This window comes from Abramis brama (genome assembly GCF_963993115.1).
Source record: "Abramis brama genome assembly, chromosome: 14".
Taxonomy (NCBI): Eukaryota; Metazoa; Chordata; class Actinopteri; order Cypriniformes; family Leuciscidae; genus Abramis; species Abramis brama.
The window spans coordinates 29450046-29477721 of record NC_139976.1 but is presented as its reverse complement, the minus strand read 5'-3'; the positions used below and the strand labels follow the sequence as shown (position 1 = coordinate 29477721).

Genomic DNA, 27676 nt, shown 5'->3' with positions numbered 1-27676 from the left:
ACTTTTTAATGTGTAGGCTATATTAGGCTATTGAGCTTGTAGAAGTTTAGCTCTTGCGTTCTTCTGAACATCTTGCGCTGCAATTGCCCGATGTCATTTCTGAGTCATATCAGACCATAACTCTCTTTTAAATGCATATTCCACAGAGGTAGTAGGCTACGATTGGCTGTTTTAAAATATAATTAATATCGAAATAAAATAACAAAATAACCCAGGCGGTCTCATCTAAGAGACGTTTAGGCCTCCTCCAATAGTAGACAGCTGGGCATAGCTTGCAGGTTTGCTTAGTGGCAAACTTTTTTTTTATTTGATTGGTTCAACCGGCACCCGCCCGAATTTAATTAAAATATTATTTTTCGTCACGTCATCCGCCTGATCCACGGTTTATCCGTATCTCTAGTGTGTGTGTGTGTGTGTGTGTGTGTGTGAGTTAGCTCGGCCCTCCCTCATGCAGTTTAATTGGTTGACATCGCGTGTAAGATTGACAGGAACTGAATGTGAGGCTGATCAGACAGTCGAAACAAATGTGTGTGCGCCTTTAGGCCTATATAATTATGTTTTTGTTGGTTTTTGATTAGTCAACTATTTAAAATGCAATTAAAATCATGAATTATTTCATTATTAGCCTACATAATGATTTAATTTCTATAGGCAATATTTTTAAAAATAGAGTCGGCTCTTCAGATATGCGAGCCGGCTCCCGTCGTTCACCGACAAGAGCCGGCTCTTAGATCCGGCTCATTCGCGAACGACCCATCACTAGCTCAGAGTCAGAATAACTGTTCGTTCACGAATTAGACATTGCTATCGGGTTTTGTTAGAGCAGGTCTCGATGTCAGATGCGAGATGTCTCCATCGGGCCAGGTGGTACATTAGATCGCTATCGAAAGCCGAATATTATTTTTGGGCTTCATTGGTCGCATTAAATGTTTATGATTCACTAAAAAGGACCAGCTCATAAGAGTAATTTGTTCTCTCAGGTCTCGTTGTATCGGACAGTAGATAGTATACTGTGATCATACATGTCATCATCGCAGCTTACATGATCCCAGAACACCCTTAACTCAAATATTTCTCTGTAATGACACAGGTGACATATTTATCATTTATTTTGTCAAGACTGTCATCAAGCTGTCTGCTATTCAAACACTACTTTAACTTTTTTTCCTTCTTTTTCTAAATGATATGTCAATTTATTTAATTTTTTTTGTGGATGCTTTCATGTCCACAAATATGTTGGGAATGTCTTATTATTGTACAATAAGTTACAAATGTACAACAATGTACATTAAACAACTATTTATGTGCCTCATATGTCATCAAAAGGAGTTAAAATAATGATGATTAATAAAAATTACACACTTAACCTTTAGACATCTTGCACTGATGTTCCAGAATCACTTTTTCAATAAAATATCTAAATGAACAATTTTGCAAGTTATCTTTATTATTACTATATCAATCGGTAATACATTGTGAAAGCCAAAGCAATGTTTGACATTAATAATGGCACCTGCAGCATAATTGTATTCAGTCTTTCAGAAATGCCATCAAGTGGTCAGTAATTTTTGTCCATCTTCACTGTGTCCATTTTTCCCGCCGTCCCGTTTTCCATTAACAGTGTTCTGTCGCTCTGTCCGATCTTTACCAGCAGCAGAAAGCATCTTCTTTTTAAAACTGAAATCTGTGCCTCGACTGTTGTCACAGTCATTCTGAAAAAAGGAGCAAACTATACCTTTAATATGCAAAATCAGTTACAGGTGTAATGATTGAAGAATGACTGCTTAAAGGGATAGTTCAACCAAAAATGAAAATTCTGTCATTAATTACTCACCCTCATGTCGTTCCAAACCGTTAAGACTCTCGTTCATCTTCTGAACACAAATGAAGATCTTATTGATGAAATCTGAGAGCTTTCTGTCCCTCCATTGACAGCTACACAACTGACCTTTTGACGCTTCAAAACATTCATAAGAGATCGTAAAACGAATCTATATGTATTGAACGGTTTATCTGATGAATATATTGAATTTAGACTTTTATTCACATATATTTACTTTTATTCAGTTGCGGAGCTGTCTATGGAGGGACAGAAAGCTCTCAGATTTCATCAAAAAGATCTTCATTTGTGTTCCGAAGATAATGAACGAAAGTCTTACGGGTTTGGGATGACATGAGGGTGAGTAATGATAGCACAAGTACATCTTGGAGATGTCTATTTGATGTCTGCATTTACATCTGTGCAAGATGTATTTTTTAGAGTGCTCATCTGCAAGGACATTTCCTGTTAGATGTCATATAGACATTTAGAAGATGTTTAAGATTTAAAATGTATGTAAAACTGCCTTCTCTAAGATATCAGATGTTTTTACACAGCAGATGCTTTCCAGATTAACAGATCTTTAGCAGACATCTTACAGATGTACCTGTGCAATCTGGACAGATTAACTATTCCTTTAAGCCAGGGATGGGCAACTTCAGTCCTGGAGGGCCACTGTCCTGCAGAGTTTAGCTCCAACCCTAATTAAACACACCTGAACAAGCTAATCAATGTTTTCAGGATTACTAGAAAAGAGTTTTTGCCAGGGTTGGAGCTAAACTCTGCAGGACAGTGGCCCTCCAGGACCGAAGTTGCCCATCCCTGCTTTAAGCAAAAACAACAGGCAAATGTTTTAATGTAGCATATTCAAACAGCACAGCAGTTTATTTACTGAGCACAAATTGAATATACAGCACAAACCACCTTTAATATAATTAAGCTAGTGTGAATCTGTTCCACTTCGATATAATATGACTGTCCTTCATATTGAAAGATGGTTGTATGCTGCATAGCAGTGTGCCAGCGCCATCGATCTCCAAATGTTCCTCTTTGCATTTGAGAAGACTGAAATGAAAAATCTATGTTAATGTTCTACCTGTATATTAAAACGTTCCAGCAAGCAGTTCTGCAACCTTTCTGTCCCTTTTTGCATTTAGCATTAAAAAAACTGTAAGACTGATGGCAGACTATCTAGACTCAAAAAGGGCTACTCACTGAGAAAACAAAGGACTTTTCTGGATATTAACATTTGAACTCTCTCTTGCAAAATTAGCATCCCCAGCCGAGAGTCAATACCTCAGTATTGTCTTGTAAGAGTATCTTTTACTCTTTATTCCAGATCATATGATGTTTTGTATTGATTTTCTTTGAATTATGGAATTGGCATGATACATTTACCTGACTAATAATAAATTGTTACATTTGAATTTATTCTGACTTGCTCTGAAATTATTTTCTCAAGAAGATTAAGTGAAGGCAAATGTTACCGCAAATCTGCGTCAGGTTAGTAATGGACTGAAGTCCAGTTTTGAGTGGAGCATAGGTCGCACCAACTGCGATCTTAGAGCTCCGGCTAACACTTGGCACTAGTTCAAGTGTACTTAGACTGTAAAGGCTAAAAAGGGAATTTCCGTTTAGGACAACAAAACGTTGATCCACCAACCTAAATTTGGGTAAGCCTTACCTCTGTTTAATGTAATGTTACTCTAGCTAAGTGTTTGTGGGAAACCATGGCATGACCAAATCAATGCTAATATAAGAGAAGTAATGTTGGTCGGCTTATATCTGTAGTAGTGGTCATGACCTCTGACTAGAGATAGTGTTACTTTAATTCAAGCGTATACAGATCTATGGGGACTAAACAAATACTTTTAGATAGAGCAAGCATGAAGGCGGCCATCTAAACAGTATAGTCAATTACCTTGAGTTTGTGATTGTGAGACCCACATTAAACAGCCTGCGTGAGGCTCTCTGTGTGACATAGATTTCTAATGAATGAGTAAAATATAAAGTAAAGAGTTAAATAGAATAATCTAGACATTTGATTATTCTATTTAACTCTTTACTTTATATTTTATTCGTTCATTAGGAATCTATGAATTGGCATTCCAACCTAAATTCGAGGTCACAATAAAATGGAGTTAAAAGGAGTATAAAATTAAATTGGAATTAAAATACTTTGCCACACTAAAAAGACAGAACACACAGGAAACCTTCACCCGGTTATCGGAAACTGTCGTTAGGCCAATTGGGCAGGCCTTACAATAGCTACACTCTTAGCCATACTTTTTATACACTACCATTCAAAAGTATGGAATAATTAAAGGGTTAGTTCACCCAAAAATGAAAATTGTGTCATTAATGTCATTCCAAACCCGTAAGATCTTCGATATTTTTGATGAAATCTGAGAGCTTTCTGATCCCTCCATAGACAGCAAGCAAGGTCATTGCAACTTTCAGGGCCAAGAAAGGTAGTAAAGACATCGTTAAAATGTAATGTTATGAAGCGACAAGAATACTTTTTGTGTGAAAAAAATAAAATAAATAAATAACGACTTTATTCAACAATTTCCTCTCTTCTGTGTCAGTCTCCTATACGCTGTTCGCGTTTTTGTTTTTTTGCGCACAAAAAGTATTCTCGACATTCCTGTTGCTTCATAACATTACATTTAAAATGTAAATTGTAAACCAAACTATTTCAACAATGTCTTTACTGCCTTTCTGTGCCTTGAAAGTTGCAATGACGTTGCAGTATATGGAGAGATCAGAAAGCTCTAATTTGTGTTCCGAAGATGAATGAAGGTCTTACGGGTCTGGAACGACATGGTTTTAGTAATTAATGACACAATTTTAATTTTTTAAATATTTGGAAATAGAAATATTTTGTAACATTATCAATCTCTTTACTGTCACTTTTGATACATTTAATGCGTCTTCTGGGACACCAGGCGAGTACTAGCTCAAGTCTGCATTCGATGCATCCTCGGTATCAAGAACACATCCGGGTTCTTTCATGCGTCCTCTGTACTTGCGTTCTTGAGAATTGGGTCTGAACTTCGACGGTTAATGATGACGTAAAACGAGAACACAAGGACGCAAGATCGCTGAAGAACTCATATTGAGAAACACCCTTTGTTTGGATCTGTATCATGATCAAGGGCAAGCGGGAGATTTGAATTCAGTCTACTCTCGTGAAGTGGATTGTGATATTAACAGTGGTTCAAACCAATCGTATTCGTTGAGAGCAGCCGTGAGCAGGAGCCCTGTTGTCAGTCAGTCCATTTGGATCACTGATCTATATAGATCAGTGGTTTGGATTCTTCGGAAATAACGCCCTTTTCAGTGAGCCTGGTTCGTCACAGCGGACATCATGCCAACCTATCACCGGCTGAGGTAAGAGTCTACATGTGAACAATATTTTATATTACATTTGTGTTAAGTTTACGTTACAGTTTTCAAGCTAATGTTAGCATTTTAAATGATGTTCAGTTAACTGGCTAGAGCTGGAGGCAAAACACTGAAAATGTAGCATGCATCTTTACATTTTCCATCTGTTTTAAGAAAGATCAGTTGAACACTCACCTCAAAAGACCTAAAACAAGCTTTCGTAGACTTGTTATACATAAAGTCCGTTTAATTGTGTATACATTCTTTGTTAATACACGATAGTATCTGTCAGTAAATCAATCTCTTAAATGGGACATTTTGAAACACTAGTGTCTGGAAGCTGAAAACTCTTCTCTTAAAAAATAGTAACCACGTTGTTGGCGGATTTTTATTAAAATTTTTAATAACCACAGTTATACTACAAATAGGCCTAACGTTACCAAGGTTTTTTTTTTTGTTAAACCATAGTTCATTTTCATAAGGGTTAACGTGGCTATCAAGACCGTTAAGAAAACGAATTCAGTAAATACTGTACTTGTTGATGATACAGGAAAACACATGAGACTAGCTATATAATGCATATATGTGCATATATTAGGCTTAAAGTAAGTTGAGGTTTTGCATTGTCCTAGTTGAACATATTCTGACATGTGTAAATGTAATACTGAGTTGTAAATAAATAAATAAATAAATAAATAAATAAATAAATAAATAAATAAATATATAGTGATTTCAGGTCAAGTGGAAAGCAGAATGATCATGGCAAACAAGGTATGGGAAGAAGTAATTTAAAATATTGTAATGGCAGAGTCTTCTGATTCCATATGATTGCACTAAAAGTGGCAGAAAATTTTATTTGTTTTATACTATATTTCCCCATGTGAATATTCATTTGATCCTTGTGAGGCCACTGCACAAGGTTTGGTTTTGCTACAGTAAGACCACAATTGTGTTAGATTCCACCCATCTATATCTATCTATCTATCTATCTATCTATCTATCTATCTATCTATCTATCTATCTATCTATCTATATATATATATATATATATATATATATATATATATATATATAATTATTTTATTTTTTTGTATTGTAACTAGGCTCTGTCATTTAGAAACATGGGTTTTCCTATCACTTTGTGACATATATCTCTACCTTTCATTCCAGCCAGAGGATCTGACGGTTGCTGCTCGCATCTCAGCCTACCTGATGGAAAATTCTTGCTGGATGAATGACCTTCAACTCAACCTTGCCAAGACAAAACTGCTTATGGTTTCACTTTCACCCAAACCATGCGATCCTGCTGATTTGCCTTATACAACATCAGAAAGATCCGGCTCTTCCTATCGGAGCCACACAACTCCTTGTCTAAGCTCTTGTTCTATCCAGACTGGACTATTGTAATGCTCTCCTGGCAGGCCTTCCAGCATCAGTCAAACCTCTGCAACTGATCCAGATGCTGCAGCAAGACCTAAACTCACTGCTTCAGATCTATGTGTCTCCAGAAGCTTGTGTTCTGCAAGTGAACGGCGCCTTGTGGTGCCATCATCCCAGAGAGACACACAATCACTTTCACTGACCTTTCCCTGGACTGTTCCCTGCTGGTGGGATGACCTGCCCAACTCAACACATTTTCAAGAAACCGCTAAAGATCCATCTTTTCATAAACACTTGACCCAATAATACTAAATCTTTGTTTTAAAAAAAAAAAAAACAATAATAATTGCTATGAGTACTGTGCTACACTAACTGGGACTTGTCACAGCACTTGTTGCTTCTATTGTTCTCTTAATTTTTAAGTCACTTTGGATAAAATGTAAATGTGTAAAATAAGTTATATTAGAGTATAAAGGTATACGGCAATTGCCTTTTAATGTGGATATTTTTACATGTTCTAAATTATATACTAAGATTGTATTTCCTATCATTCACGTATCTTGATGTTATGTGTTGATGTTTAATGAGTAAAACTGTAAATGTGCAGGTATTCTGAACTTATACATTTAGTTAATTTAACAAAAATTGACTACATTTGCTATTATTAAGTACTTAATTAGAGATTGGTCAAAGTTTTAAAATTGGAAATGCAAAAATTAAATATACAATGTATGTAAATATACAAACTTTTAAATTTATTTGAATTTATTTGAATTTATGTACTTATTGCATTTTTATACATAACTTCACAGTTATTATACACAGAAAAACTATATTAAAAGATAATTACTGTAGATAGACAGCATTATTATAAAATAACTTTATAAAACCCTAAATTTACAGTTTAACCTAAAAGTTAAATGGTTTTTTTAATATAATATGACATCATTTATCCGTTTTTCCGCGGTTTAATAAGCCATTATCAACAGTAATGTACTGTAATTTAATTTGGAACTTTTAAAGTCAATTCTGTATTTTTACTGTTTTTGCCAGTAATTTTGTGAAATGGTTATTTGCCGTAATTTAACGGAATCCGTCTGGAAACTTTGCTGCCAGAGATTTACCGTTTGTATACGGGATTGATTTTTATTTTTTTTACAGTGTAGTAGCTATGGATTTTAATAATTTTAGTAATATATAGGTGAACATATAGGTGCATATATAGGTGAACATATAGGTGCACATATAGGTGCATATATAGGTGAACATATAGGTGCATATATAGGTGAAAATATAAGTACATATAGGTGCATATGTAGGTGCATATATAGGTGAACATATAGGTGCATATATGTACATATAATATAGGAAAACGGCCAATTTTATATATGTCACATATATTAAAAACCTATATCAAAACCTATATTAAAACATATGTTTATATAGGTTTTTTCCGTGTGGGAACAGACACGATGGCGAAATCTACGCATCTCAATTCTCCAGCGGCAGTCGTTTTTTTTGTAAACGAATTCAACCCAAACGCTCTTTGGTGACGTGGATGATTACGTTACTGTTGATCATCTGTCCATCATCGCATAAAGCCCGCCCTGACAATTTGATTGGTCCGAACAGCTCAGGTTCGAGCATAGTTGCTCCACAACGGATCAAGTCCAGACCGAACTTCCCGACCTCAAATGTTGTGGGCGGGGCTAAGTTCGGCTGGCATCCAGCCTAGTTTGTCACAGCTGTGTCCCAATTCAGAGGCTGCATCCTTTCAAGGCTGCATTCGAAGGTTGACTGCATCACCGTGGCGCGACAAAGTCTGTCCCAATTCGAAGGCTCCTTCAAATGCGTCCTTCGTTTTGCGGGTAATGAAGGATACAACAGATGGATCCTTTGCATCCCACGCTACCCCAGAATTCATTGCACTGAGGTGATGACAGGAGAATTTGCTGAATTTGAACTGGTATATTTGGATGAACTATTCTATGAAAGGCACAAACCAGTTGGCCTGACCAAATTTAGACATGTGAGTGGGTGATTTGTAGTTATCTCACCCCATCTGAATGCTCGGGGAGGGTCTGATATGGTTGTGATGACTCAGTCTTGCAGGGTCTGGCGTCTTCCAGTAAACCCACTGAAGAATCAAAGTCCTCATCAGTACTGGAGCCCTTGAAGAAAGAGGAATGAGTGCTCTGTATCATGACATAATTGGCTGTTTAAAATAAATAATTTTTCATTTTCATACAGGCATTGTAGGCCAAATCTGGAAGCAATGGGCTTCATGCACAGCTGCACTACTTCCTGAACTTCAGCCAGCTCTTTGTTTCCTGTCTGCCATTATTGGACAAACTGATTAATCCAGGTGTGCCTGACCTCAGTAACAATAATCAGACACACCTGGATTAATCAGTTTGTCCAATAATGGCAGACAGGAAACAAAGAGCTGGCTGAAGTTCAGGAAGTAGTGCAGCTGTGCATAAAGCCCATTTAGCATTTTAGCCCTTCCGGTTCAATGGGTTTTTTAAATGGGTTTTTGAATATTTTAACTCAAACTTTCATGGATTTTTTTTTTTAAACAAAGCCTGAAAGAGTTGTCAGAACCTTAATGGTGGAGCATTTTTTTATAGCTTACAATTAGCTTTTTACTTCTGATGATTGCTTCAAAATTTATAAAAGTTGTGGTCATTTGTGAAGATTATGATAAACAAAACCTGTAAGAATCATAAACTTTTGTTGGTCACAAAGCTTATTTTCTGAAATAATCTAAAAGCCGATTGAAAAATCCTATTGGGGTTTTGACGAGAGAACCAGTATAATGCTGGCTTCTGGGTTGGCCTACAAAAATATGTCATCACTGCAACACTTTATTGTTCCTCATACAACAATAATAGGAAATGTGGAAACTAGTTAAGGTTAGGTAACCTGGGTGAAAGGTTTGGATTGGGACTGAATGTTCTTGGGGGAGCCAGAGCCTCTTAATCTTTCACTGAACCAGGAGAAAGGCACAAACGGTGGACCAGAGGAACGTGAGGATCGGTTCTCTGTTCTCTCTGAATCCCTGCATACAAACACACAAAATACCTCACACACTTGCATCTATACAGGTACGCAAGGAAACATAGGTGCTCAGATGACTGACATTAGCTGAGTAAACACAGGACAGACTCACATACATACCGATTTCCTGCTGATAGTCTGTTGGATCTGTCTTTCCTGACCTTTCCATATGTGCGACGCAAAGTGACTCTGCCCCGCAGAAAAACAAGCAGATAAAATTTAGATCCCAACTCTGGCCACTACTGTGTCATCTGTATGATGTTAGTGGTTGACAGAGAGCTTAAAAAATATTTGCTCTCATATACAAATTCCTGGAGTTTACAGTCGTCAGGAAGTAAAGCAACAAAATGCCTAATTATATAGTTTCTATATTATCTGCATGTTTAACATTAAAAAAACTTTTAACCTATGCCAATATTATTACAAATGAAATGTAGCAAACAAACTCCTGAAAAACTGTAGTTAGATTGTACATTGTACTTTAATAAAATTAGAACTTAAACATGTTAACTTCTATTTTAACTGCTTTTACTCAATTTAAAAATATTATTTAACTGAATCAACTTAAATACAGTTATTTACAGTAGGATTTGTAGGAAACTAACCCCAGATCAAGAAACCGTCTCCTGGTTTTCTTGTCCAGCAGCACTGTTGGACTCTCTGGTTCATCAGGGCCTGTGTCATGACTGTCATCTGAAAACAGATCATCAAATTGAGCATCAGAATCCAGATCACAATCTGGGCCCAGGTGGTCAGATATTTTAATCTGGAACAGAAGGATTTGGAAATATCATGTTTTGCTATCCAGGATCAGGTAATCCATCTCACTTTTATGGCAATTTTTCAAAAGCAAGATTGGATTGGATCACCCTAAAACATATACACTGTGATGCACAGATACAACTTTTCCCGATTACCAAATCCGGATTACACGTGCTCTGAATGGGCATACATGTAACAGTGTAGGCTACTAGCTACTGTCAATAAAAACAACAGGTAGAATAGTCAGTGTTGGGACACTTTATGTGTTTTTATTTGAATTGTTAGAAACTACTTTTGACTGGTACATCTCAGATAATTGACTGATCATATTTAATATAAAGTGATAAATGGCATTTAAATTAAATAATTTTGTTTAATATTGATAGCTGTTTGGGCTGGGGAGATTATATTATGGAGAATTACTTTTTTTATTTTATTTAGTGTACTGAAAGGCGTATTAGGCAACCTAATGTCTACTCTATCTACTTTTTTTTTTTTTTTTTACTGTAACGGTAAACAAATCAAGTGAAAAATGTGAATACATTTGAATGAATATATACTATATGATGCAAACATTTTATTATTTGAACAATTTTATAATTTTATTACGTTTTGTTGCTGAATTCCCCCCTTAATCCATCCTTCTGATGAGATCACGGTAATCCTAATTTATTTATTTTTTTTAGATCAAAGGTATCCCAATCTTACTAAAAAAAGTTTTGAACAAAAACCAAGACTGGGTTACGTGATCTAATTCGATTTCAGAAATCATTTTTCTTTTGAACAACCTATTTTCAAGATTTTATCAAATCCGAGTTAATTATTTCAGAAAAACTGGGCCCAGGATAAGAATCATAATCAATCAATAAGAATTCAGAATCATAATTTGTCCAGATCAGAATAGAGTATCTACAAAATCTATAGTAATCCAGGTCAGAACTCAGAACCAGAGCGGGAGTCAGATTCAGGATCAGAATCAGTTCAGATTTGCTATCAGAATCAAAATAAATTCAGGATTAGAATTCACATTTATTGTCCAAGTTACTCTTTTAAGTAATCTTGCTGATTTCTTGCTACTTTATTAGGTATACTTTGCTAGTACAGGGTTGGACCCCCTTTTGCCTTCAGGATTGCCTGAACTCTTTATTGCATAGTTTCAACAAGGTCCTGGAAACATTCCTCAGATATTTTTTGTCCATATTAACATGATAGCATCATGCAACTGCTGTTGATTTGTCGGCTGCACATTCATGATGCAAATCTCTTGTTCCACCACATCCTAAGGTGCACTTCAGGACTGAGATCTGGTGACTGTAGAGGCCATTTGAGTGGTGAACTCATTGTTATGTTAAAGAAACCAGTTTGAGATGATTTGAGCTCTGTGACATGCCGCATTTTCCTGCTGGAATTAGCCATCAGAAGATGGGTATACTGTGGTCATAAACGGATGGACATGGTCAGCAACAATACTCAGGTAGGCTGTGGCGTTTAAATAATGCTCAGTTGGTACTAAGGGGCCCAAAGATCGCCAAGAAAACATTCCCCACACCATTACACCATCAGTGACCTGAACCGTTGATACAAGGCAGAAGGGATCCAAGGTTTCATGTTGTTTACACCAAATTCTGACCCTATAATCTAAATGTTGCAGCAGAAAACAAAACTCATCAGAGCAGGCAACGTTTTTCCAATCTTCTATTGTCCAATTTTGGTGAGCCCGTGTGAATTGTAGCCTCAGTTTCCTGTTCTTATCTGACAGGAGTGGCACCGGTGTGGTCTTCTGCTGCTGTAGTCCATCTGCTTCAAGATGATGTGTTCAGAGATGCTCTTCTGACCTTGGATGTATCGATTGGTTATTTGAGTTACTGTTGTCTTACTATCAGCTCAAACCAGTCTAGTAATTTTCCTCTGACCTATGGCATCAATAAGGCATTTTCGCCCACATAACCGCTGCTCATTTCATATTTTCTCTTTTTGAACCATTCTCTGTTAACCCTAGAGATGGTTGTGTGTGAAAATCTCAGTAGATCAGCAGTTTCTGAAATACTCAGACCAGCCGTCTGGCACCAACAACCATGCAACGTTCAAAGCCACTTAAATCACATTTCTTCCCCAGTTTCAATGTAAGCAGATCATCTTGACCATGTCTACATGCCTAAATGCAATGAGAAGCTGCCATGTGATTTCCTGATTAGATATTTACATTAAAGTGCAGTTGAACAGGTGTACCTAATAAAGTGGCCGGTGACGGTGTGTGTATATATTTGGTGATGAGATGTACTTATGCAGTTCAAACCTTCACTCTGTGAGTATTCTCCATAGTGTAGGAGGGGTTGGCTGCCCTCTCGTGACTTGAGGTTGTCCGTCTCGCAGCGATGGGCTGGGGAAGATGTCTCTGAATGGACGCAGGGTCTGCAGGGGGATTTAGAACGGGTGAGGTGCAAAGTCTCCTGAGAGGAGGTGTTCAGGAGGTGTCTGTAGCTCCGTCTTTCATCTTGTACCTCCCTTTCTCCAACCACAGTGTAGGGGTCAAAGGTGAAGGACTGGTCTCTCCGTGAGGAAGGGGAGGAGAGAAGCAGATCAGAGGAGGGGGAGGAGCAGCGAAAGGAAGGGTGGAGTGGAGAAGATGAGGTCTGCACGGTGCCGCCGTAACTCTAAACCGCAGACACACACAAAGACACACATAGCATTTTTGAACTGGCATTGATAAGAAGAAGAAGAAGAAGAAAAAGAAGAAATGTTTCTTGAGCATCAAATCAGCATATTAGAATGATTTCTGAAGGATTGTGACACTGAAGTGTGAAGTAATAGCTGCTGAAGTTATTTAAAATTGTAATATTTCACAATATTGCTATTTTTACTGTGTTTTTGATTAAACAAATGCAGCCTTTATGAGCATCTTGATGAGCAACTTCTTTCAAAAACATTAAAAATCCACTTCACTTTGTCATTCTTTAGTTATTTACCTATAGTAGTTAATTAATCGGATGTCTCACAAATTCACAGAAAATAGCTTACTTCCAGTTGCGTGATAATGTGGATGGGGCATTAATTGAGTCAGGACTGCTGTTGCCTCAAAAAATAGTTGTATTATGATGGCCCTTATAACAGCGAACAAGTTTGGAATGACATGAGGGTGAGTAACAACATGATACATATAAGATATTGTCATTTGTGTGTGTGTATACACACCATTCTATCAGTGCTCTCATCCCCATCTATCGAGCTCACACTATCTCTCAGGCGGGTTCGGGAGGGCCGATGCCTCTTGGTTTTGATTGACAGTTGTGCTTTAGCTTTTTGTAGGCTGCTGTCAAGTCGTTCTGTCTCAGGAACCACCTCTGTCAGATCTGATATGGTATAAAACACATACAGTAGAGACATATGTAACACTTTTTTGATATTGAGTATTTGGAGGCAAACATGTCGACAAAGACACAAACTGCAAACATGATGAAAATCTTGATAAAAGACTGGTCTCAACTGGTCTCAACACACACTCATGCACATATTAGTGTTCTCGTTACAATCCATAAAACGCAGTGACACCGTAAAAGCAGGCCTGAAGCGCTATTAAGCTGTCAGCAGCCTAGATTACTTATATGAATGATGAGCGGTCATTCCTCATGTGCACCCTGGGGGTGTGTGTGGGGTCAGAAACAGGAAATACACAAACACACACTGACATATACATGAAAGTGAGAGAATGACAATGGGCAATGTGTAGATATGTGCAAAATACAAAGTTACAGATTAAATTTTATTCACATTTCAGTATTTTGTGTTTAGAAAATGAACGTGTTAGTAAAAACCAAACTGCTCAACTTCACACAATTACATTCATAGACATAAATTTGCTGTGATTTAATGATTTGATGCATAAATAAATAAATAAATAATTATACTGTGGTTAAATTCAGCAGTTTTTTTGCACATTTATTTGAATTCTTTATATTGTATACTGCTTACTATTTTTAAAAAAGTATTATGTTTAACACATTTTGTAAAAAATATAAAAAAGGACGGTAATATGATACTTTGTTGTCACATGACATCGTTATGTTTGTGAAATGACCTCATCACAATGATTTTGTTATTATGAGTGGCGAGTTACAACGAGTTACAACCATCATCTTGGAAATTAAACCAAGGTCAAGTGAAGAGCATTGCATTGTGGGATTTAAAAAAATTGGTACAAAAACATCAGTTGTAGAAAAACTGTCACTGGGGTGGTACACTTTAAATGTTATTGTAATTTGTGATATTGTGATGTGATGTATTATTATTTTCTTCTGTTTTCTGGATTATAATGGAGTGCTGCAATGTTATGTAACAACATCCTGCCCAGGGACTACAGATGCAAATTAGCTATCTAGCTAACTCTGGCACAATATTTGTGTTGTGCATGGTCCCTGTTAAATAAATTAACTAAACGAAAAAAAAAAAAAAATACTAATGTACAATATTTAGTCTACTGTACACTTTAGGTAATAGACATAGACTGTAAAAAAAGATGGACAGCGCATCTCCTCTTCCTTTCACTGTAGAAATATTAAGCAAAAACATCCCAGCAACGGTCGTTGCCATTTACATCAAGTTCCCACCCACACTCCCGCTCCCGCAGACTCAATCGTAAGCACAGCTGTCAATCATAACTTTACACCCCATTTTATAGCATCAAAAAACGAACTAAAACCAAACTTACTGGGGAAACGAACACTTGAACATACGTCTATGTGATAAGAACTACCTAAAAAAAATTAAGTGTAATTGGATTTTATTTGATTGGCTCACATCCCATTTGATTACATGGAGAGGGCGGGGTTTAAGACCTATACTGCAGCCAGCCACCAGGGGTTGGTCAAAATGCTTTGGCTTCACTTTTCAGGATGTGTGCGGCACACCTAGTAACAATATGGGCCTTTTAGTTACTAATATACACCCTTTAGGAGTAAATAAGGTACTGCACTACTGTAAATAAGGTTCTGCACTACTCCACTTTCCTGCAGAGTTTAGCTCCAACCATGATCAAACTCACCCGCCTGTAGCTTTCTAGTAATCCTGAAGAATTTGATTAGCTTGTTTTCAGTCTTTTATATTTAGTGTTAATTGATTGATTGGTTAATGAGTATGCTCCCAATTATTGTGGATTCCTCTCAGGTGTGTTTGTCATGTGTCCATGCCATGTGATGTTCTATTTAAAGGAGAAGTTCACTTTCAAAAAAACTTTTGCTGATAATTTACTCACCCCCATGTCATCCAAGATGTCCATGTCTTTCTTTCTTCAGTCGCAAAGAAATTAAGGTTTTTGATGAAAACATTCCAGGATTTCCCCCCATGTAATGGATTCTATTGGGACCCAAACGGTAGAAGGTCCAAATGACAGTTTAAGTGCAGCTTCAAAGGGCTTTAAACGATACCAGACGATGAATAAGGGTCTTATCTAGCGAAACGATCGGTCATTTAAAAAATAAATAAAAAAGTTTAAGTTTTATAAGCACAAATGTTCGCCTTGCTCTGTTCTGTGATGCGCGTTCGTAACGTCACGTAATACGCAATTACGTTGAAAAGGTCACGTTTGAAAAATTTCTGTCCTGAAGAAAATGTTCTTTTTGGCTTTTTAATATTAAAACACCCAGGATACGCACACGAATGGGCATTTTAAACGATAAACTGACACAAATACATTTGAAAATGTGTATATGGTCCTCCTTCCGCACATTTGTAAACACGTCAAGCGTGACCTTTTCAACGTAATTGCGTATTACGTGACGTCTTCAACGCGCATCACAGAACAGAGCAAGGCGAGCGTTTGTGCTTATAAAACTTAAACTTTTTTATTTATTTTGGAAATGACCGATCGTTTCGCTAGATAAGACCCTTATTCACCGTCTGGTATCGTTTAAAGCCCTTTGAAGCTGCACTGAAACTGTCATCTGGACCTTCTACCGTTTGGGTCCCAATAGAATCCATTACATGGGGGGAAATCCTGGAATGTTTTCATCAAAAACCTTAATTTCTTTGCGACTGAAGAAAGAAAGACATGGACATCTTGGATGACATGGGGGTGAGTAAATTATCAGCAAAAGTTTTTTTGAAAGTGAACTTCTCCTTTAAGCTGCACCTGTACCAATAAACGATTGATTGTGTGTTCTCACTGCAACCTGTGTGAAGCATGTTTATTCTCTGTCTTTAGCCGGTATCTAGTCAAGCTCTGTTTAATAACAGGTTATGGGCCCAGATGCGTTGACGTTTGTGCAGATACGGCGTGAGTAGCAAGACAGTTTGTCTGCACGTTTGAATTTGTGTCTCAAGGTTTGGAGTGCCAGCACTATGAGTGAAAGGACAAGTTCACGTTGGTCTCGTCTTGTGTTCGACGGAGACGAAAAGAATTATGAACTGTGGGAGACAAAGTTTTTGGGCCATCTGCGGTTGCAGAAATTGAAGGACACAATTTTGAATGGGCCCGCCGTGAGTTCGGATGCAGACGTACTGGCTTAGGATGCAGCAAAGAATGCTGAAGCAAATGCTGAACTGATCCAATTCCTCGATGACAAAAGTTGGTCCCTGGTCATGCGAGAGGCTGCGGATGACGGGCGTGGAGCACTCAAGATCTTGCGGGACTATTATGCTGGAAAGGGTAAGCCCCGCATTGTGAGTCTCTACATGGAATTGACTTCCCTGCAAAAGCTGAGTGGTGAGAGTGTGACTGACTACGTCATACGTGCCGAGACCTCAATCACAGCGCTGAGGAATGCTGGAGAAGTATTGAGTGATGGACTATTAATTGCAATGGTTTTGAAGGGGCTGCCAGAATCATTCAAGCCTTTTTCCATTTTTGTCACTCAAAGGGATGAGACTCTGTCTTTTGCGGATTTTAAGACAAAATTGCGGAGTTACGAGAGCACTGAAGGTATGCGTAAGGTAAGGTACAGCTGTGGCCGAAGACAATGTCATGGGGGCCTGGGCGCATTCAAGGAAGGCCAGTGCCCCGGCAGGCATAAGGGTGCGGAGCACTGAGAGCAGGGACATTGAGTGTTTCCGTTGTGGCCAGAAAGGACACAAGGCAAGACAGTGTCAGCGTGATCAACAGTGGTATAGCCAGGGTAAGCGTATCACATGGCGAGGAGGACGGAAACAGCAACGGCAGGACGATGCACATGGGGTGTACGAGGTGGATTGCATATCATCACCGACCTGGCCAGGTTCAAGAGCTTTGACGAACGATTCCAGGCCGAGACGCACTGCGTGGAGCTGGCCGATGGCACAAGGTGCAAGGGGGTCGCGGAGCGCAGAGGAGAAGCAGAGGTGTGTCTGGTCAACAGCAGGGGGCGGCACCTCAGTGCCACACTGAAGCAGGTGCTGTACATCCCCTCCTATCCCCAAGACATCTTCTCCGTGAGAGCTGCAACTTCCAGCGGGGCAACAGTGATCTTCAAGGAGGGTGAAGACGTCCTGCAGTATAAAGACAGTACATGTTTTCTTATTCATGAACATAGCAGGCTGTTCTATTTGCCTACTGTGCCAGTGAACAATGACTGTGATGATCAATATATTTGCCATGATATTCAGAAGTGGTATGAGATTTTGGGACACTGCAATTTTAATGATGTTCAGAAGTTAGAGAATGTTGTGGATGGTATGTCAATAAAGGGTAAAGTACCCAAGTCTATGCAATGTGATGTGTGTGTCCAAGGTAAATTCATTCAGAGTAGGAACAGAAAGCCTGATGTGAGAGCCAACTGAGCTCTAGAGTTGATACACACTGACTTGGCAGGCCCCATTGACCCAAAGTCCAGAGAAGGGTATAGGTACGCACTTTCCTTTACTGATGACCACTCAAGTGCAGTGTTTGTGTACTTTCTGAAGCACAAAAGTGACACAGTGGACGCCACAGAGAGGTTCCTAGCTGACACGGCCCCATATGGGAATGTTACATGTATCAGGTCTGATAATGGTGCTGAGTTTACTGGACAGGGTTATCAAGTACTACTTTGCAGGAACAGAATCAGACATGAGACATCAGCACCATACTCACCACACCAGAATGGCACTGCTGAGGGCAACTGAAGAACCCTTTTTGATATGGCTAGATGTATACTCTTTGAAAGTCAGTTACCCCAGGAGCTATGGCCGTATGCAGTCCAGACAGCAGCAGTAGTGAGGAATAGATGTTTCAACAACCGCACCAAACAGACACCTTACTTTATGCTGACAGGAAGGAAACCCAATAAGTCCAGCATTCAGAAGTTTGGTACTGTGCGTTATACCTATAGACAGGACAGGAAGAAGCTAGACTCAAGGTCTGACAAAGGCATCTTCGTTGGGTATGATAAGAACAGCCCAGCCTATATGGTCTACTATCCTGACAGTAGAAAGGTGATGAAACACAGACTGGTGAGGTTTATGTCCAATATTGAGGGACAGGAGACTGATGACGTGTCTGATGACGATGACGTTGGTGTGCGGTATAGCACAACCAGACCTGACCCTGACAAACCCAAGCAGTGTGACATTCCAGAGACTAGGCTAGGCCCAAGCCAGATAAGTCTATAGTCAGCTGAGGTCAAGCCAGAATCGTATTCTCCAGATACCCTGAGTAGAGAGAGGAGATACCCTGGTAGAGAGAGAAGGGTATACCCCCGACTGAGCCTGGGTTCTCCCAAGGTTTTTTTTTTTTCTCCATTAGGTCACTGATGGAGTTTTTCGGTTCCTTGCCACTGTTGCCTTTGGCTTGCTCAGTTGGGGATATTTGGGGATATTTAATTTAATTAATCAATCAACAATACTATTGATCAGCATTACCAAACGTGGACGTTTTCCACTAGAAACAAGCATTGATGTATTATTTTAATTTAATACTGTGAAGCTGCTTTGATACAATCTGTATTGTGAAAAGCGCCATATAAATACACTTGACTTGACTTGACTTGACTAGAAGGAGGCCAGATTTCTATGGGATGGAGAGTGATCAGGTGCAGATCAGCATTGATTATTGCTATAAGATGGTTTCCAATGTACCTCAGACTTTCAGAGAAGCTGTGACTTCATCCAACTCAAGAGAGTGGGTAGATGCAATGGATGAGGAGATGAAATCACTGAGGGATAACACCACATTTACTTTGACCACCCTACCTGAGGGCAAGAAAGCAGTGGGGGGTAGATGGGTGTATGCTATCAAAACCAATACTGATGGATCTGACAAGTACGGTATAAGGCCCGCTATGTCGCCAGGGGGTATAGTCAGGAGATGGGTGTAGATTATGGAGAAACCATTTCTCCTACTGCCAACCTTACCAGTGTGAGAGTGTTAATGCAGAAAGCTGCTCAGGAGAATCTGATCCTCCATCAGATGGATGTTAAAACTGCCTACCAACATGCACCAATTGATTATGAAATTTACATGGAACAGCCAGAGGGGTATGATGTAAAATCTCAGACAAATGAGAAAATGGTGTGTAAACTGGAGAAATCATTGTATGGGCTAAAGCAATCAGGTCGAAACTGGAACAAAATGTTAAATGACTATCTGTGTGAAAACATCTTTGTACAAAACCCAGCTGATCATTGTGTTTACAAGAGAGAAACAGAACATGAGAAAGTGATAATATTGATATGGGTTGATGACTTGGTTATTGCTGCCAGTGATGAGAGAGCTTTAAAAACTGTCAAAGAGATGCTTACTGGGAAATTCCAGATGAAAGATTTGGGAAGACTGAAGAATTTTCTAGGTATCACTTTTGACCAGTGTGATGGGGGTGTGACTATGTCACAGCAGAGTTATGTTGGCAAACTGCTGGAAAGGTTTGACATGCAAGATTGTAAACCCAGATCGACACCTTGTGAACCAAAGTTGAATTACACCGATGGTGATGAAAAGCTGAGTGACCCCAGGAAATACAGAGAGGCAGTGGGTAGCCTAATCTACCTAACCTCATGCACTAGACCTGATCTGAGTTATGTTGTTAGCAAACTGTCCCAGTATTTCAGTGAGCCAACAGAAGAGCAGTGGACAACTGTAAAGCATGTACTGAAATATCTGAAAGGTACAAATGACAAGATGCTCTGTTACAAGAAATGTGATGAAGGGTTAAGGTTGGTGATTTACAGTGATGCAGATTGGGCAGGTGATGCAAATGACCGACGTAGTACATCTGGTTATTGTGTTATCATGTAAGAATGGTCCTCTGATTTCTTGGAAGACCAAAAAGCAGCCAACTGTAGCATTATCAACATGTGAGGCTGAGTACATGGCATTGGCTGCCACTATACAAGAGTGTTTGTACTTGACACAATTGCTTGAACATCTTGATGATTATCAGTATGGTGTACCTATGATCTATGAAGACAACCAAGGTACAATTGCATTGGCAAAGAATGACCTAATGACTAAACCAGCTACAAAAGTGAAGCTACTTACCTTTTCCACGTTCTTGTTTGGGTTATAGCCAAGCCAAGATGTAATGCAGTTGATTTCCATGATGTTTCTTTGTTTTTGTTTTTCTTTGTGATTGAATATGAATGATTGTGAATAATGTGTGAGCAAGTGGGGGTGTTAATTGATTGATTGGTTAATGAGTATGCTCCCAATTATTGTGGATTCCTCTCAGGTGTGTTTGTCATGTGTCCATGCCATGTGATGTTCTATTTAAGCTGCACCTGTACCAATAAACGATTGATTGTGTGTTCTCACTGCAACCTGTGTGAAGCATGTTTATTCTCTGTCTTTAGCCGGTATCTAGTCAAGCTCTGTTTAACATTTAGGTTGGAGCAAAACTGCAGGAAACTGGACCTCGAGGGCTAGAGGTGAGCACCCCTGGCGTTTCGGAGTTTTAGGTTTGAGAAGGGTGTTCGGTAACACCCTCTTTGCGGCTGATATGCGCCCTCAATGTGCACTTTTCCCAGGCCCGCGTCTCCATAGTAGACTTCTACCCAGCAGTCAATGCGGCATTATGTTATGACAGTGTGGACTGGGAAGAAGGCGAGGTTTTCCATATGAGACAAGGCCAATATGACCCCATACCCTCTTTAAGTGTAAAACGTTTATGGTTACTCATGTAACCCTGGTTCCCTGAGATTACGGGAATGAGCATTGCGTCAGTTTTAGCTGACACTTATAGGGAAAACTCCTGTTTTCTCAGAATCCTGAAACCAGATTAGTTCACGTCTGTGCAAGTGCACTGACAAATGGCCTTTCAGCCTGCCGAAAGGGGTGGGGTTGGCTGCCTATAAAGCCACACAGAAATGCCTGTTAGAATCTTTTGACTGAGGAGCGGCTTAGCATGACTCGCTGGGCAGTGAGGTAGCACGGCAAGCTACACAATGCTTGTTCCCGTTGTCTCAGGGAACCAGGGTTACGTGAGTAACCATAAACGTTCCCTTTTGATGTGGTTCACTCGCATTGCGTTAGATTAAACTGACATTTATGGGGAAAGTATTCCAATAGTGCCGTGTTACAATAACAGAACGGAAGCTGCCGCACAGATATGCTGACAGCGCTATCACCTGCATTCTGAACGGGGTGGAAAGCACTTTCGGTACATAACCTTTTCACGGCCTGAGAAACTTTACATCGTTAGGACAGAAATCAAGGCATGAAGGTTCCACAGACAGAGCCTAGAAATCTACAACTCGCTTGACTGACGCAAAAGAACTTAATGACTAGGTTGTGGTTCCCGATCGATTGGCTGGCCATTAGGGTGTGATTTGCCGTGATGGCCACCACGTAAACTTTCAGCGTGAACGGTATCACATTCAGCGGGGTCTATTTTCAGAGTTCTTCACCTGCTTCAAAAAGGTAGGGAACCCTTGCCTCTGAGATCGTTCTCATGACTTCCCAGTGAAGGCCTAGTGGTTCCCATCGAGGGGGCAAACATGCAGGTCCCACAACTCCAGTTGGGAGTGCCAGACAATTCCTCTTGCCAGGGAGAGAATGTCTCTCCTCAGCGTTATAGGCCATGGACCTGCTGGTCCAATTTTGGGAACCAGGGCTGGTTCTGCCAGCGTGAAACCAGTTCTGCCAGCGTGAAACCAGAAGAACAGCACATACTCTTTCCCGAATTCAACTGATGACCTGCTAAAGCAGGGCTACAGGGGGGAAGGCATAGAGGCACAGAATGCAGGCAGTGGGAGTTCTCTTCTGTCGCAAAGAGGTCTACATCTGTCTGACCGAAGGTGCACCATATTGAAATCTCCACGTGACAACATGTCTGCTCCTTCATTTGAGGAGCCCGGCACGTGAACAACCCTCACTGAGCGGAGGTTCCTCTGTGCCCATGGGAGAAGACGGCTTGCCAATCTGTGCAGAGGGCGAGACCTGAGACCTCCTTGGTTGTTTAATGTAAGCAACCACTGTCCTGTTGTCCCAGCAGACCAGGACATGATGACCTTTGAGTTCTGGAACTTCTTAAATGGCAAAATTACCGCCATAATTTCCAGGTGGTTAATGTGCCAATTCGACATGGGCAACCCACCCCAGCCTGTTTTGGAGGCGTCTGTCACGACTACTTTCCTCCTGGGAACTGAGCCCAGAGTTACCCCATTCTGGGATTTCCAAGGGACCAAGGCTCTGACACAGCCTTGGGTCACCCTGAGAGGGACAGTGTGTCGGCCTGTGTGCCACGCATGGGGTGGGGTGAGACCCTTTAACCAGAGCTTGAGTGTAGAGCAGGCCCAGCGGAATGACAAAGGTAGCTGCCGCTATGAGTCCCAGTAGCTGTTGCCACCTTTTTAAAATAATCCATTCAAGGTTATGTGTTACAGTGATTGTCTCATGGTACTCTAATCTAAAGTTTATAGCTTTTGACCAGCAGAGTGTTTATGACTGACCCAAATTTTGAGAAGTTCAAATAAAAGCTGTAGGAGTTCCAAAAATGGAAACTGAAAACATCAGGTGCACTAAACTTTATTAAAGTAATCAATAGAGAAAATAAATGACTTCTAGGCTATTAAGTTCATACGCTCCCCAATCAATTTTCACTATACGGCAGGACCTCATTAAGAGAGACAACCAGGAATATTGTACCATGCGAAGAGGGGTCTTCTATAGAGTGTAGGAGTAAAAACATTAATTTACTTCAAAGGTAAATTGATTTTTAATGATAACTTAAACCTTTAATGACAGACATACTGTGAGTTATGAGGTTGTTAATCAAGGTTATGTACTTTTGCTAAAGCCATGCATTTGCATAATTTCAATTTATTTAAAAAAAAAAAAAAAATCATGTTTAACAGCTGAATTTGTGGTGAAAAATGACATTGCCCATGATTTTCTACAGAAAATGTCATAAATCAGTGAGTCCCAGCGAGAAAATTGCACCAAAAGTGCTTGCATGAAGCAACACAAATGTTGTAATTGTGTCAATCTTGCTATGTTATCCGAATTTTTTTTATTTTAATAATAATATATATATATGTATATATATATACTTAAACAAATCCCTATGGGAAAAATGAATGAAAAAAGAATTCCAGAACCAGCGCTGCTGAAAAATGTGGCCAGCACTAATGCATGTTTTGAGGGAGGCTGCTTATTGGGTCTGGGGGAGTAAGGGCATGCACATAAATATTTTATATTTTTAGGAGCCACCCTGCCACATGGTTCTACTCCATTCCATTCTCCAAAATTGTTTTCAGATCTCAGCACTAATTCCTGCGGTGACGTAGACACTGACTCAGCAAGGCTGCACCTTCAAAGCCTGTACTAAAATCCTATGAAGCCAGCCTCTTGAATATGCCCATTAAATCTACCATTAATTCCTTAATTCCCATTGCCATGATAGATAGCATCTAAAAATTCACAAAAATGTTTGATAAAATATTTACAACTCTAAAACAAACCAATGCACATCCACTGAGAGAATTGTAGCCCCTGGTGCTTTTAGAGGCCAGACTGTAGCTGCTCTCTCCTGTAATGCGCTCAGTGTATTGGGAGTGTGGAAATGAAGATCTGGACATTAATGGAGGGGGGAAGGGTTGGGCAGACAGAAGAGGTCACTCACCAAACACATCCTCTTCTGCCTCGGCCAGTGGAGTGGAGGACATCTTAAATCTGAAAAAGAGAAACTTTCAAATTTAACTGCATGGACAAGATAACATTTCTATACTGACCACATACAGGGCAGTGGTGGCCGGTGCATTCAAGTGGGGAAGCACAGATCAATTGCAAAGTACTGGGATCTGTTATTTTTGTTTCTGTAATGTTGATTCTAAAATCAGCTTCTCAAACTACCAATAAGCAGTGAAATTAACTGAAAATAATTGACCAAGCTCAGAACTCAGAAGACAATCTCTGGACATTTACAGCTAAGTTTTAATTTAATAAAAAAAAAAAAAATTATTATTTATTTTTTATTTTAGAGTAAGAAAGTATTCCCTGTGCTGTTTAAGAGTTTACCAAAAAATTAAATGAATCATGTCGTTCCAAACATGTATGACATTTTTTCTTCTTCTTTGGACCACATTTGAAGAATGTTGGCAACCAAATAATTTTATATGGACAAAAATAAACTATATATAATTTTATATGGACGAAAAAAGAAAGAAAGAAAATAAAAAACAGATATAGTTGTCAAAAAAAGAAAGAAAAATATTCGAAGTCTTAATGGTTTGGAACGATATAAGGGTGAGTGAATGATGACAGAATTTCCATTTTTGGCATACTATCCCTTGTTTCATTCTTGTTTGTATATTCTACATGTTTTATGTATTAAATTCACATAAGCACAAAGTCTCTTAGTAGGGGAACAAAAAAATACACATACAGCACTGTTGGCCATGTTAGATTTGGCTGCCACGTAGTGTCCAGGCAACAGGCCACTGTGCCATCTGCTGCCCAGCACCTTCAGAACGGTCAGTGCCCCTGCCATTACATTCATAATATCTATCTATCCATCCATCCATCCATCCATCCATCCATCCATCCATATGCCCACAGTCTATCTCTATATTTGTTTGTAACTTAAATTCACAGTAAAAATAATAATAAAAATCAGGTTTCAATGTAGACCAAATCTGTTTTTACTTATATTGACAACCACTTAAAAAAATAAAAAATAAAAAAGCTAATAGCAAAGAGAAAGGCACATTTTTTATTATGTTCATAAAAATTAGCTTTTCAAGTTACCACAAAATACTCCACAAAATACTTATATAAAGAGTGCACAATGTCATACACACGAATACACAACACTATTATGCTAACACACATGACACTAAAATAATGCAATAACCATTAATTTGACAACATACGATGTAACATAAAACCCTAATGTACATGAATGATAAGAAGAAGAAAAAAACTAAGAACAAACCGTCATATCAATGAAAAACCGTCAAGAGTGAGCTGTCTCACAGAAAATTCTGGGAATGTCAATTTACAGTTTTTCACTGTAAATTATAAGATGGCATGTTCTTTTTCACTTCCAAGAACAATATTTTATTGCAGTAGACTATTTTACTGTAAAATTACATGAAATGTCTCATTAGATTTTCCCTCTGGATCTATTACAGTTTTTAACCGTAAAGAGTAAGGTAACAGATATTAACCGTAGGATTTTTACAGACTTTTATCGTCATGGAACAGTGAGTAGAGATGGACTGTGATTAGGAGAGGTGGTGGAAAGATTCACATCCCCTGTGGTTAAGTTCAAACACCTGATCCATTAGCCATGGCTTCTTCTAGGGATAAACAGTTACTAAATACAAAATACAAAATAAAAAAGACAGGACTACAATTTGATCTCAAACATCTAACTTTTGGTTCTTGTTAAGAAATCAATATAGGCTGTTTGTCTGTATGACTATAAAGGCCTCACTTTCACAAGTCATGTGATGGAGATATAAAGCTAATGGCCATAAAACTGCCCCCTCAAACATTATCCCATCTATAAGAATTGGGGGGGGGGGGGGGGGGGGTAGGGCTGCTAAGTAGCTGACAGGCAGGGAATGGCAATAGCAAACAAATCAATATGGAGATGGGAAGGGACGAATTTGACCTGTGTGCACATATCAGCAAATAAAAGCTAACTTTCACTGCAGGGCTAAAAAAAAGGGTACATGCTCATCAACATTTCCTTGCTACGTAGAGATGTATAACCTTGTATGCAGTACAAAGCCTGATCAATACATTACGTGTGAAAGAAGTATTTACAATCTCTATAGAAAGCATTAATATAGCTCACCTCTGCTATAAGAGCTGCAGATGACAATCAGGAAAAACAGAGGCTGTAAATCATGAATATTTCATTATGACACATGGATGGAAGGGGGACAGGATGGAAGAGAAAGATGGATAAACAGACTCACCTCTATGTAGTTGCGTATCCCACAGCACAGCTCAGCTGCTGGGATGGGCTGTCATACTGCTTTTCTGCCCTCCTCACGGGATGCTGCTGGAGGACTTCTGTTCCTGGATGAGCACAAATTTACAACGTCATTGGGCTACTCTGCATGTACACACACACACACACACACACACACACACACAGAGAGAGAGAGAGAGAGAGAGAGAGCCCTCAGCAACAGAATGTCAGACACTGCTATACACACCCAAGGACAGTGTTGAAATGAAGGAGGCTGAGAGAGATGGAGAGAGAGAAGGGAGGGAGGGAGAGACACATGTGCATCATGAATCAATGTTATTACCACTCCAACAACCAATCAGCTTTTATACCCGTCACAGAGGAAATCTATCTGTGTGTGTCTGCTTCCATTTCACTTACAAATACATTTAAATAAAAAAAGGTACTTACGTGTCGCTATGGTAAATCTGCCTATATGTGCATTATCATCTTTAAAAATGCAATCACACAACTTCAAAAACATATAAAGCATAATTTTAATATGCATATTAATAATAATAAAAAAAGTTTTTACAATAGGCTAAATGTATAGGTGAAATCATGATTTTACATTCATTGACATAGGTCATAGGACAACAGTGTGCGAACATATTTGCGTTGTGCATAAAGCACGAAATATTTTTATGGAATATTGCAGTATTATAAATGATTCATCATTTATCACATCATCATCGTCATTATTATTAATTAATGTGCCCAAGTAATCGTTAATCAAAATAACTCCCCCTCCCTCCTTGCATCGAGATCTTCTCTTTTTTGATGACGTGTTAACTGGAGCGAGGGCGGGACAACCTGTCACTCACATGAGATCAACAATCCAATGATCCAATCAGTTGCCGATATACAGAGTCGCAGAAAATATACATTTAATATAATTGTTATTTAATATATTTTTTTATTTCATAGA

At 39.0% G+C, this 27676-nt stretch overlaps 1 protein-coding gene across 3 annotated transcripts; it reads right to left on the bottom strand.

The window, feature by feature from the left end:
* Window positions 1–760: 760 nt before the first annotated feature.
* samd14 (sterile alpha motif domain containing 14) lies at window positions 761–26997 on the bottom strand. 3 transcript variants are annotated; one of them, XM_084134747.1, is made up of 10 exons: window positions 26957–26997; window positions 26714–26816; window positions 24409–24458; window positions 13601–13758; window positions 12705–13062; window positions 10252–10339; window positions 9767–9835; window positions 9512–9647; window positions 8644–8757; window positions 761–1712 (listed from the first exon to the last, which is right to left on the bottom strand). In XM_084134747.1, exons 3-10 carry the CDS (start codon window positions 24449–24451, stop codon window positions 1551–1553), a joined length of 1128 nt encoding a protein of 375 aa, XP_083990873.1. In that variant the 5' UTR covers window positions 24452–24458; window positions 26714–26816; window positions 26957–26997; the 3' UTR covers window positions 761–1550. The 3 variants fall into 3 exon arrangements, with proteins under 3 accessions (XP_083990873.1, XP_083990874.1, XP_083990872.1); XM_084134748.1 differs by lacking the exon at window positions 26957–26997 and adding an exon at window positions 26590–26632 and having other exon boundaries at window positions 1210–1712; window positions 26714–26787; XM_084134746.1 differs by lacking the exon at window positions 26957–26997 and having other exon boundaries at window positions 1210–1712; window positions 26714–26846.
* Between the last annotated feature and the right edge of the window lie 679 nt (window positions 26998–27676).